We start from the raw sequence: 14,106 nt of genomic DNA, 5'->3' as shown, positions 1-14,106 counted from the left end.
ATGTATGTTTGTAACCAGCTTAAATTAATTCTACCTAATGTTCTTTGTTTGAGTTGTGATTGTATTAAAAAATTTTTAAATATCTTGCTAAAAGCATTTTTGCAGGATAACCATTGAAAACGGTTATTACGATGACCATGAGAAAGCATGAAAAAATGCTTTCCTGTCAAAGAAGGTATATTCATTCTTCCCCAGACTAATAGTTCTTTTTTTTTTTTTAAAGATTTTATTTATTTATTTGACAGAGATCACAAATAGGCAGAGAGGCAGAGGGGGAAGCAGACTCCCTGCTGAGCAGAGAGCCTGATGCGGGGCTTGACCCCAGGACCCTGGGATCATGACCTGAGCTGAAGGCAGAGGCTTTAACCCACTGAGCCACCCAGGTGCCCCCAGACTAATAGTTCTTAGTGCAATAATAGTATTTCTGAGTTACTGGACTTGTAGGAAACTATGACAGGCTCATCTGATTAGTTTTTAATTCCTGTTTGGGAAAAGAAAGAAGTCCTTAGGATAGTGGGCAAGAGTGCCAAATCCTTTGAGAGACATGAAGAAAAATACTCTAACAGGTCAGTTAGAGTTGAGGAAATATGTAAATAGTGAACTTTTTTGGCTAGAAGAAATATTTCTGGCAACTCTTGGCAGCTTCAAATTTAATCTCTAGTAAAATGATGGAATAATTCTTTAAAAGATGGAAATATATTTAGAGAGTAGCAGAGTACAAAATAGTAAAAGTTTATAAAATTTTAAGCAAACAATACTGCCTTATTTGCTGAGTGCTGACATTGGGTTTGGCACTGAGACAGCATAAAACAGATGCAGAAACCTTAAAGTCTATAACAGAAATATCTAAAATGCTCTGGCAGGGAATATGATTAAACTTAAGTTTCTTTTGGCATAGAACTAGTGGAAGAAGGGTAGTGGAAGAAAGGAACATAGCTACTTGTACTTTTTCTTGAGGTTAGTAATTTGATGCAACACATCACAAAATTTTATGTGTAAAATTAATTCAAATTGACTTGGCCTTAGTTCTTGCTATGTGCATTGAAAACTGGCTATAAATTGTTACTTAATGTCTTGACACCTTGAAATTCCATTTTCAAGTTAAAGCAATGTAGATTACATTGAATTATAGCTAAACTGTATAAATTGTCATTCTTCTATAAGTAATGACAAGTTTTTCTTCGGCTTTTCCCTTTTTATAGGCACACAGGCAACCTATACCCGGCCGACAGTGAGCCCGTCCATAGGTCGGATGGCTGCAACCCCTGGAGCTGCAACTTACGTGAAAACTACCAGTGGTAGCATCATTACAGTTGTACCCAAGTCATTAGCCACCTTGGGGGGCAAGATAATTAGCAGTAATATAGTTTCTGGTAGGTATATCTGAAATATGTTAAATCTATAAGTAACTTGTAAGAGGAAAAAGCTTTTCACTGTTGAAGGATTCTTTTTGATCTGTTTTCTGCTTACGATTCTGGAGCTTTATTTTTAGTCCTGATGTTTAGTGATTTTAATCTAGTTTTTTATTTCTAGTATTGAGTTTTCACACATTAAGTTTTTGATTTTAAAATAGAACATTTAGTTGTTTTTCATCAGAATGGAAATACTTTGATTTACATTTGTATGGAGATTTTTCATTTACTAAGTATTCTCCCATTTGTCAGTCCTTTCAGAACTGATAAATCCAAATAGTTGGCATCACCCCCAGTTGACAGGTACAGATAGATTTAAGTTTAGAGATTGAAGTTTTAGAGAGATGAGATTGACCTATCCAAGAACACACAAGCTAGATAGAGGAAGACCCCTTTTTTTTTTTTTTTTAAAGATTTTATTTATTTTATTTGACAGACAGAGATCACAAGTAGGCAGAGAGGCAGGCAGAGAGAGAGAGAGGAGGAAGCAGGCTCCCCGCTGAGCAGAGAGCCCGATGTGGGACTCGATCCCAGGACCCTGAGATCATGACCTGAGCCGAAGGCAGCGGCTTAACCCACTGAGCCACCCAGGCGCCCCAGGAAGACCCTTTTTTCATAGAATAATCTTATTTTCCTATTCTTTTAAATGTATCTTGAGAACTCTGCCCCCACTTAATGGCTATTCATCTAAATATGTTTGAAGGACTATATCTCATTTCATTTACTAATGTCACTTTAGCTTGTTAAAAATAAAGATTATTTGAATATCTTTTTATTTTCTTTTCACCATTATATTGATTGTTTACTTTTAAGAAATATTTTACTCAGATAGTGAAAGCTAATACTTTACTGGTATTCTGGGACTTTACCTGGTTTTTATCAGCTCATTAATTCCTGCAGTATTGGACTATGGACTCTGAAGTGGAATGTTAACATAGCATCTATTTTCTTCATTAGTTTTTAATTAAAATTGTGTAAATAATCTCTCATCAAGCAAGCCCTGTGAACTTCAACTGTCTACCATTTTTGTGGACTAGCCATATTTTTTATGCCCCTGGTGAGTTGTTCTGTGAAGGGATTGAAGTACCTGGTAATATATGATGTTGCTGATATCTCAAGGACTGAAATTAAAAAAAAAACAACAAAGCAGGGCATGATATTGGCATAAAGCACAGTATTTAAAGCTGCTAATATTGGCTCTATTTTTAAGTGTAAGTGAGAAAATCTGATGTTTGCCAAACTGAGGAAGGTGAAACCAGTAGGGAAAGAATCATCATACTCCAGCTTTAAGAGGATTTTTTAAAATAACACAGTGAAAACTCAAATTATGATTTATTACCTGACAGTATCTTAATGGTATAGAGCACAGTCTAAAACATTTTTCAAAAAGTGATCATTCTTCATTGGTATGTAGCTTTTTATCACTATAATAGTTTTTCTTTACTTACATATGAATTCATAATAACTTTACAGCTTGAAGGAATGTCTAGATGTCATGAGGCCACTGTTGTCAGACCTTCTTCATGATTTAGCTGCTTTGTACCAGGTTAGAGTGGTACAGTAAGCAAGCATATTTTTTCTGGAAGCCAGAGATCTGTATCCTACACATGTAAACATTTTATCTACCTTTGTATGTAAATATAAAACAACTCATGGTTAGCTGCTATTTCAAGTACATATGGTATACATGAGAAGAGTTCTTAAACTTTTCTAGCTATAGGATATACTTGGCACAAAGTTGAAATGGTGCTATTCGTTGTGTGGAGCTCATTTTGTGCCTACTCCCACCTCACTGACACTTTTATTTTAAGGAATCTTTCATTTCTGACTGCTCTAAGCTGATCCTTATTGCATATCAATATCCCTTATGAAGACAGTTCTCTTATTTTGTAATGTTTTTGTTACTTTGTGATAGTGGGATCACAGTTTAGTTTATTAGCAGTTTTCAGACCCTGGTTATCTATTCATATAGAACTGGTAAGCCTAGTTGGATGAATTTGGGTAATCCATAATTAGATGCTGGATTCTAGAGTTTGTGCGTACCCTACTCCCTTATCCCCAAACAAAAATGAAACACTTTTCTTAAAAGACACCCAGACATCTGGGGTGCCTGGGTGGCTCAATCGGTTAAGCAGCTGCCCTTGGCTCAGGTCATAATCTCAGGGTCCTGGGATCAAACCCCACTTTGGGCTCCCAGCTCAGTGGGGAGTCTGCTTCTCCCTCTCCCTCTCTCCCCCCTGCTCATGCTCTCTCTCTTACTGTCTCTCTCAAATAAATAAATAAAATCTTCCCAAAAAATTTAAAAAAAAAAAAAGATACCCAGACAGCTAGCTGTAAGAATAGAAGGCTTTAAAAAGGAAAAGGGTACTTTCCCCCTTATCATGGGTAATTTGGAAAATACAGAAAGATACAACGAAAATTAAAAACATGATTTTTACCATCCAGAGAACTATGGTAAAATTCAAGTGTATGTATTTCTGTTGGTTCCATTTTCTGTTCTTTTTTTTTGGTTATAAGTGAATGTATGTATATTTTTAAAATTACATTGAAATCTATTATAATCAGCTTTTACCCTTTTTTCATAGAATAATCTTATTTTCCTATTCTTTTAAATGTATCTTGAGAACTCCTCAGCCCCCATTTAATGGCTACACAATGTTTCCTTATATGATGCACCATAGTTTAGCCATTTTCTCATTATTGAGTGTTTTAGGTTTCTTCCAATTTTTTTGGTTATTATAAATCAATTACGTGATGTTCTTACTTCCTTTTCTCTAGAAAGCAAGGTCATGCTTCCAAAGTGCTTTCTAGAAAGGTCAGGTTTTTCCTTTCATTAGAATAAACTAAATGGAAGGCATGACTATTTTTGTAGTTATTTAACTCCTCAGAATCAGATATTTACTTCTATGTATATATGTAGAGAGGCCTATCAGATATGTAAGTTTTTTGGTGAACTTTGTTGAGGGTTGGTTAAGGAACCATGGGTATTTTATACAGAAGATTGTTGCATCCTTCAGAGATGAACTCATCTTCACTTGAAGGACATTATGAGAACCTGTGACATTGGCAAGACTTGATTTTGATTTTCTTGATCCTTAGTACAATGTTCAGGCAAGGGCCTAGTGTTTATCTATCTTTCAATTTGTTCGTTCATTTGCTCATTCTTTGAGCAAAGCAGCATAAAACATTACCCAAGAGACCAGATTGTTAGAGTGATGTAAAAGATCTCTGAATAGTAAAATCTGGGCCAATAAATTAGTTTCTTTAAACCATCCTACCATAATGCATAATTTTTACAGGAATCTTATTTTTATTTTTATTTATTTATTTTTTAAAGATTTTATTTATTTATTTGACAGAGAGAGATCACAAGTAGGCAGAGAGGCAGGCAGAGAGAGAGGAGGAAGCAGGCTCCCTGCTGAGCGGAGAGCCCGATGTGGACTCGATCCCAGGACCCTGAGATCATGACCTGAGCCGAAGGCAGTGGCTTAACCCACTGAGCCACCCAGGCGCCCAGGAATCTTATTTTTAAATAGAAATCCCTGGAATGCATCCAATATCATAGGCCATGATCCAAATGTGAGTTATAGTTAATTTGCACAGTAGATGCAATTTATAACTAAAGACCATATATATAGTGGGTGCTCTGATATTCTATGAGCCAGATCTTTGGCTGGGTGCTGTGATACATAGGGATGTACATGGATGCATTCTCTGCCCTAAAGAATGCTAAACAAATGAACGTTCATAAGCTCTGTTGTAGCATGAGAACTGTAGACTGACTACAATGAAAGTGTAGAGGTAGACCTTTATTTTAATTTTTTTAGATTCACTTATTTTAGAGAGAGTGGTTGCCTATACAAGTGGGCAGAGGAGCAGCAGGAGAGGGAGGGAGAGAGAATCTCCAGCAGACTCCCCTAGAGTGCAGAGCCCTATGAGGCGGGGCTCAAGTGGGGGCTTGATCTCACCACTCTGAGATCATGATCTAACCAAAACCAATAGTCTGATGCTCTGAAACCAAGCAGTAGTCTGATGCTCAAACTGAGCCACCTAGGCACCCCTAGAGGAAGATCTTTTTTTAAAAAAATGAATAACACTTGCTTCATCCATACAACATAGTTATCAACTGAAAGAAACATGCTCACTGGAATTTCACACTTTAATAACTTGATAATTCTATGTTTTAATATGACACTGTACTTTTCCTTACATTATGCCTTTTTCTTCTCCCCCCACCCTTCATTTTGTTAAGCTGGTGAACTTAATTTACAACTGTTCAATAAATTGACAAATCCCTGTAATGGAAAGTTTTAGACAGTGACTTAGATACAAATATAAGGTACTTGTTTAGCAAGCTTTTCAAAAAAATGGTCCTTTTACTTTGGTGAAAGCTTAGTTTATATTTCCTCGAGATAATTTTTAATGCTTACTTTCTAAAAACATTTTTATAAACCAAATATTTAGTGAGGCTGTATTGTTGAAGGAGTCATAGTAATCAGTCATGTATGAAGGATTGAAGTTAATTAAGAGTTGAAGTTGATACATATGAATAATGGGCAGTGTGGTCTTTGTGGCTTTTAACAGCTTACTATTCAAAAACTACAGATAGATGGAAAATCATTTGTGAAGCTGGTGTTTGGATAAAAGTATGTTTTTATGTAACCTGATGGTGTTATCTTGGACAGACAAGACATTAGATGATGGCAAGTGTATTATAAAGATATATAAAGTAATAAGCAATAAGATTGCCAAGAACTGACTAGAATATTCTTGTTTTTAGTGTAACCTTATGTCTAAAACTCTCATCATGAATGCTGTCTTTCTTGTAGAAAAGAATATAATTTTGTTTAATTTTTCTTCTTGGGAATTTATTAATCCATCATGTTTTTAAATGGTACCTGTTCTGTGCTTAGTCATTTGATAAATGATATGCAAGCCTAGAAAAGAAAAGTATGACTTGTCTTCATGGGCAGAGGAAATCATAGGCATAGAAGTAGCATTATAACATATGCTCGAGGACCAATGTGGAAAATAACATACTCAAGGAGATGGATAGATAGGATAGTCCTGAAAATTGAAGTCTGGCAAAACCTGGAAACCTAAGAGGAATTTGGGCTCTATGTGACAGGTACTAGGAAACCATAGTGAAGAAGTTACTTACTAGACGAGAGTTTGTGTTGTATATTATGGAATAGGAACAAATAAGATCAAGTAGGTAGATTTAAGGATCGGGTCATGTAGGATTGTGAAATCTAAGAGGGAAAGTTAGATCTAGATAAAATAGGGATTGGGAAAGTTTGTTTTGTTTTAAAGTAATCTCTATCCAGAATAGGGCTCAAATTTACAACCCCAAGAGTCGTATGCTATACTAACTGAGTCAACCAGTAGCCCTGGGCAGGTTTTTGACCAGTTTTACATTGGGTTCTTGACATGATCAAACTGGTTTTTTAAAAAGAATGTTTGGGGGATGCCTGGGTGGCTCAGTTGGTTAAGCAACTGCCTTTGGCTCAGGTCATGATCCTGGAGTCCCGGGATCGAGTCCCACATCCGGCTCCTTGCTCGGCGGGGAGTCTGCTTCTCCTGCTGACCTCTCTACTCTCATGCTCTCTCTCTTTCTCTCTCTCTCTCTCAAATAAATAGAATCTTTAAAAAAAAATAAAAAGAAAAAGAATGTTTGATGTAGCAGGAGCATGAGAACTGTTTGTATGATACAGAAACTTGAAATAGGGAGAAAATATGGGAAGCCAAAAGAGAAGAGGGTCTGTTGACATTGATAACATTTTGAAAGAAGACATAAGTTGATGACAAATCGAGTTTGTTCACATACTCATTGAACAACTGTTACTGAGTAATTCCTATACAGTCTGTGATAAACCCTGAGGAATTAGGGATGCAAAAAGATAGAGTTTGGAGCTCCAGGGGCTTTCACAAAGCAAGATTTGCACCAGGATTTCTAACTGTGACAATCAGAAGAATATAGGGTACAAATTTGATAGGTATAAGAGAAGTAGGTTGTGGAAGGATGTAAGGAAGAGAGCACAGTAATATGTTTGGATCAGTAGATGTAGATCTACTGAATAGATATTAATGGTTGAAAATATAGATCCATTCATATAAATATATAAATTGGAGTTTCATCCTCATACTCTTCAGAGTGCTACAGATCACAAGAGCATGTGTTTAATTTGTGCCTTGGCCTATGAGTGGTTTTTTTTAAATCACATAAACATAAATGGCTTACTTTCATAAATTTTCTATACAGTCTAAAGTTATGTGATTTTGTTAAGTATTTACCTCTTTTTAATGTTCTTTTTTGAAGAGTTTTTGCATCACACTAGTCAAATAAATATAATACTGGGTTTGGGGAAACTTTTGTCGTGGAAGGCAGATTTTTATTTGTTCCAATTAACTAGTCAGGGGAGGAATATTGACGGGGAAACTGATAGTGCTATTTTAGATTTTGATTTTGGTGTACAGGTTTTCAAATTCCAAAAAGATGATTGCTGTAAAAGTTAATTCTTAATATTCTCTCATTCTGGGCAACTTCTGCTTACTTTTCCAAGTCTTCATTTTTATCCTCATGACAACTTTTGTGTCATCTGAGAATGACATTAATATATGTATTAATTATATACTGCATAAACAGAAATAACCAAATATCACTAGTCCTTAACTCAGGCCTCCTTTTCTCCCCCCTTCTCTAAGGAACGACTACCAAAATCACTACAATCCCAATGACTTCCAAGCCTAATGTGATTGTTGTGCAAAAGACTACAGGAAAAGGAACGACTATTCAAGGCCTCCCAGGCAAAAACGTTGTCACAACATTGCTAAATGCTGGAGTAAGTAAGAGCTTGTACTGCAGACTGAGCAAATCCACTGAGGATTTTAAAGACCAGCTATATAAATATTTGCCTAAGGACTTCAGAACCCCACAATGGCCTGTATGGTTTGATTTACCACTACTGTGATGTAATAACTGTTAAAATACCACCAGCTGATGCCATTTTTCACAGTAATTTCTAAAACATGTTGCTCATAGCTACATTGCTTATGACCATGATTTAGATGCTTAGCTTAGTCTAGATGGAGGATTCCACTGGCTTAACTACAGGGAGACCTCTATTAGAGGACAGTTTTATTCCTGCCTCTGGCCAGTAGACACAAGCCTAGTATTGGCCCACGCTGGGCAAAGTGAAATATTTGAAATGAAGAAAATTAATTGACAGGAATTTACTTGCATAATTAACTGCTTCATTTGTAGCTGTGAAGGTAGTTGTGCAGAAGTTTGGAGTTAGACAAACCTGGGCTTTGTCTGTTAGTATCATAGTTGTTTGACCTTGGCAAATTTACTCAACTTCTGTCATCCTTAATTTCCTCATTTATAAGTTGGGGATGATGATCTTTACCTCTGAGTTTGTTCAGTAACTAGTAGCTGTTTTGAAAATGCTTAGAACAGTGCCTCGTGCGTAGGAAGTCCTGAATAAGTAGTTTTTTTTCTTACTGTTGTTATTCTTGGTACTTAACTACTTAGGCTTGGTAATGTCCTGACTTTGCTAGAAAAAAAAAATGCTGTACTTCATTTTAGTAGATTTTGAGTATCTATCTCGAGTAGATCTTGAGTAGGCATCACAATCTTTATAATGTTGGCATTAGATCTTTTCATCATTTGGGAAAACATAGCCTGAGTTTACACGTAAGCCAAGAAAGCCTGGATTAGAATTCCTATTTTCAGAACCCTTTTATAGTCTGGTTTACAGTTTCATAGAATTTGGTGTGTAAGAGGGGATGCCATGTACGCAAAGTCCTGTGGTCATATACAGCAAAGAGTTGTGTATGAATCCTAGCTGCTAGGTATATCTAACAGCAGGAGTTTGACTCAGGAAATACTAGTAAAATAAAGCAGAGCGTAAGACTACACATATGTATATGCATCTGTACTCAACAGCTTGTTTATGTGGGCATGTCTACACACATCAAAAGAGCCTCTTCAAATAGCCTGCTAGTTGGTTTTGATAAGCTTTGAATGAGTCATTATACTTGGACAGGGCCCATTAAGCTATTTGATAGGTAGGCATGCCCACTTGCAAACTAATGGCTCTTGACTTATGAACTAGAGCTCCTTCCAAAGCTGCTGCTGTGAACGGTGTGTTTGTATTAAAATAAGTAATAACAGCAGTGATAGACACTTCATATCTCTCTAAGATAACTATCTCCCTTACAGCAAATAGTTAAACTTGTGATTTTTATAATCCTATTTAGCTCTAAATTCAGAGTAATTACCTTCTGCCAGCTCAGCTGGGTACTTTGTTCTTACTGGCTGCTAAATTTAGATGGCCACACCTTCAGATGATGATGACTAAAAGTTAAAAACCAATAAGGTAAAAATTTTTCTTTTCAGTTTTATGGATTTTAACTTTAAGAATGAATTATTTAGTAAAATCACCATTTTTGAATTTTAACTCAAGTGTTGACTCTATAAATGACAGAAGGTACTTAAGAATAGAGCAGACAAAAGTGAAAAAATGGTGAATAATGGGCTTAAGCTCTTTAGTTAATAGACTAAAGTGATATTAATAAAACGTGGGAAATGACCTAAGTTTGTTTTCTGTATTTTCCTGTATGACCTCAGGACATTTGTTAATATCTGATTTCATCTCTTGCCCATGCTTTTTTGCATAGAGATTGCTGTGTGTCCTTATAACTTTGTATTTGGGGAGCTTATTTTATTTGTAGGTATCCATTTAGCTATTGGTATAATGCATAATAATTTCTTATTGTATTAATGTCTATTTTGGCTAAATTAGAAAATAAAGGTAATGTTTATTTTACCCAAAATAAAATTTGGGTAAATTAGAAAATAAAGGGGGAGACTTATAATCCCAACTCTTAGAGATAGCTGTTGTTAACATTTTAGTATATATTCTTACATAATTTCCTGACTATTTTAATGTATGTATTTTATGAATGTGACATGGTAGTAAATATTCTTATGTGAGATAATTTTTAAAATACACTTGTCAAGAAATAAGTTGTGCTTTCTTTGGACCAAAAGTTGGGCAGATGACTTTTAGGACTGTCTCAAATATGTCCAGGATTTTTGGTCACCTGAAAACATTGTACTTTGCTTTTTAATTTACAGTCCTCTCCTGATCATCCTGGTAAAACCTTGCTGTGTGATTTTTCAATAAAAGGATTTTTTTAGTTTTTGTCATTTAAATACATATAAATCTCATATATTCACTGACTTTAATTTAGGGAGAAAAAACTATTCAGACGGTGCCAACAGGAGCTAAGCCAGCTATTATCACTGCTACAAGACCCATCACCAAAATGATTGTAACTCAACCAAAAGGAATAGGTTCCACAGTTCAACCAGCAGCTAAAATCATCCCGACAAAAATTGTTTATGGGCAGCAAGGGAAAACACAGGTATGCTATAAGAAATGGTGGCTTTTGGGGCCCCTGGGTGGCTCAGTTGGTTAAAACCTCTGCCTTTGGCTCAGGTCATGATCCCAGGGTCCTGGGATCAAGCCCCACATCGGGCTCTCTCTCAGTAGGGAGCCTGCTTCCCCCCATCCCGACGCCTGCCTCTCTGCCTACTTGTGATCTTGGTCTGTCAAATAAATAAATAAAATCTTAAAAAAAAAAAAAAGGTACAGTGGTTTTTCTTGGCTCTGGCATATTTCAAATTCCTAAAATTCCACGCTAGAAATTTGAACGAGAAGATCAATATAATCTTTTAAAAGATCCGATTGTTAAGTTATGACCAAATGTGCATAATCATCTGTTTTCAAAACCTGTGTTTCTCTCTTCAGTACTTTTTTTTGGGAGGGGGGTATCTAAATATTTGTGCCATGTCATGAGCAAAGTTTGGGGAAATGAACACTCTTGGAATAAAATCTGCTGAAGGGATATATTGTTATTTGAGAAGTAGATGCTTGAGGCAGAGTGGTAGTTATTTGGAATCTCTCAGAAACAAGTATTTTTTATAAGCTGGTATGGCTTTTGAAAGCACTTTAAATACTTATAAAATTTGTTTTACTTGAAACCTAAGTGATAGAGTAGCTAGAGATCTGTTCATTTTTCAAGCAATAGAAGATAAGGGAATTTTTCTGGAAATTTGCTTAGAAAATTGAGGCTAAGGATTTAATCTTATGTTGCTAGACTACTATTTATTTTATAAAGTTCCTACTTTAAATGCTTTATGAGAACAGCAAAGGAAGTAATGTCAACTTTGGTTGAGAAATGTTATCCTAGAATTCTTGTAAAAGGTTTTATTTTACTTTAGTAATTTGCCCTTAGGATCAATTCCCTTAGAATGATAGTGAAATAGTATACACATTTAAACAAACAAGTTTTGTGATAAGAGATAAGTCCAAATTGCCTTTAAGTTTTAACTGGTAATAATCCTCATTTGCTCCATCATTTGCATCATAGAATAACCCGTGTTTTCATTCTTGAATTCTTGGAAATGGGTGAATTAGTGGTGTCAAAATAGGTTTCGAATCTTACATATTGGAGAAATAAAAACTAAATGTGCTCAGTCAACCATTTTTATTCTAGGCACCCAATTGAAGTCAGCTCCTAGAGTTCAGATTTTGAAGTGGAATGGTTCAGTTTGAAATCTTTCTCCCATTTCACTTATTTTAATGTCTGTGGTTTTGACCTTTGCCAGGAATTGATCTACCATATGTGTCATAATTGCTTCTAATAACAGTTGTCTAAGTCAGTAGTGTTCTGGGGATCTTTCGAAGATGACTTAGATCCCCACCATTTTGTGCAGTTGTCTCAGTTAGGAATTTCATTTGGTTGTTAATGAAAAGAAACCTGAAGAAAAGTGGCTTATACAAATAAAGTTTTATTTTTATTATGTTAATAATAATGTTTTAATTATTTTGTGATGTTAATAAATGTTCAGAGGGAGAAAATTCTAGACTATTCTTGTGGCATTGGGAATCCAGGCTCCTTGTGTCTTTCTCTTCTGCTGTCCATAGTGTGTGGCTGTCTTTCTACTATATAGCCCACACAGATTGTAAAATGACTTCTGAGGTCATCATAGGCAAGAAAAAACAGGGGAGAGCCTCTTGTCAAATATGTGGCTGTTGCAGTCTGGTCTGGCATGTACCACTTAAAATCTTGTATGTGGCTTGACTCTGATTTGTTCATAGATTGAATTAGTCTTTGATGGACAGTGTTGTGCCCAAAGCATAGTAAATATACAGAATGCAGCTTCCCATGTCGGGAAAAATTCTTCATGACTTGAAGTTTGGCATTTTAAATAGTGCTCTAAAATTTAAGCTGGGTGTATTTCTGATTTTCTTCTAGGTTCTAATTAAACCCAAACCAGTGACATTTCAAGCCACAGTTGTTAGTGAACAGACAAGGCAGCTGGTCACAGAAACATTACAGCAAGCATCTAGGGTGGCAGAAGCTGGTAATTCATCTATTCAAGAGGGAAAAGAAGACCCACAGAGTTATACAGATAGTAGTTCCTCTTCTACAGAGTCTTCCCAAAGTTCCCAAGGTAAGATCCATTTTACTTCTGATTTATGTAATTGCTTCTGACATAGTGTCCCAGTTCCAAAATAGTTGAATCTAGGGGTTTCAAACAAACATGTATGGTTTGCTTTGTTGATTCTTTTGATTTTATTTTCCTTTATTTGATATGTAATCAGTGAGCTGAAGTTTTGTTTTTGATAAGATTTTACCATTCTTTCCTGTGTAGCTTATGTTCATCAAATAATTGGTAAAGTTTAGATGGTGATTTTGGCAGGTAGGTGTTAACCGAACTTGAATAATGCTGTGGTTCTTCTTGTTTCCTTTTGGGTAGTAAGAGAAGTAAGTGGGCAAGAAAGCAAATGTATCTTTTGAGTGGTGACTGTTGAACCTTGAGAAAGAATCAGGGTGGCCAGAGGTGGGCCATAACTGAGCTATAAGTAGAGTGACCATACATTGCAGTTTGCAGAGAACAAGTCCTGGTTTATATCTGTTCCAGCATAACTATTAATAGCATTCCTTTTCACTCTCAAAGGTATCCCAATTTACATGATACTGTATGGTTGTCCTAATTATAAGGAAGGAGCTATGAAGCCAGACTCTACAGTAGGGAAGCTCTTTATCCTCATTGTTGTTTTAATTATGTAGTTTGTCTAGGATATCTCTTGAAATAAATTCTTAATCATAAGCTCTGAGACCTACAAATCTAGTACTAATGTCTGTCAGTTACCTTGACCGCGCCCTTATTGTCAGATGGTAGGTATATTTATGCCTATGCTTGCTTATATGCTCCAATGCATCTACTAAGCAAAGCTGTTTATCTTCCCTTGATCATTCCTCACTCACTCCATTCCCTCTCCTTACCCCCCTATTATTTTTTCTGGAGTGCTTTCTGAACATTTCACTTTTCTAATGCAGATTCTTCATCTTATGCACTTTTATTATTCTAATTGTTTAGCAGAGTCTTTCCAGATTAATGGGAAGTTCAGATTGCTTACAGGGTTCAAATTCCTGATTAGTCCATTAATAGAATTTGACATTTATATATATGTCTTTTATACTATGTATTAAGTATTATGCTAGGCCCTATAAATGTTGAGTAAAATGTAATTCTTGTTAAAATCTAGAATAGGAGATTTAAAATACACGTACAACTTCAGTATGAGTATAATAAGTTTATTAGTAACAAATAAAA

At 35.6% G+C, this 14,106-nt stretch overlaps 1 protein-coding gene across 1 annotated transcript in view; it reads left to right on the top strand.

The window, feature by feature from the left end:
- EMSY (EMSY transcriptional repressor, BRCA2 interacting) overlaps positions 1-14,106 on the top strand; it is a 90,062-nt gene that overhangs the window by 53,647 nt on the left and 22,309 nt on the right. The window contains 4 exon segments of the mRNA XM_032360531.1: positions 1,203-1,373; positions 8,118-8,254; positions 10,671-10,844; positions 12,741-12,939. Of these exon segments, the coding sequence (XP_032216422.1) occupies positions 1,203-1,373; positions 8,118-8,254; positions 10,671-10,844; positions 12,741-12,939 (681 nt within the window).

The sequence above is a fragment of the Mustela erminea genome, chromosome 9 (genome assembly GCF_009829155.1).
Source record: "Mustela erminea isolate mMusErm1 chromosome 9, mMusErm1.Pri, whole genome shotgun sequence".
NCBI classification, from domain to species: Eukaryota; Metazoa; Chordata; class Mammalia; order Carnivora; family Mustelidae; genus Mustela; species Mustela erminea.
Note: the sequence above shows the minus strand (reverse complement) of the source record. Positions and strands in the feature narration are given on the sequence as shown.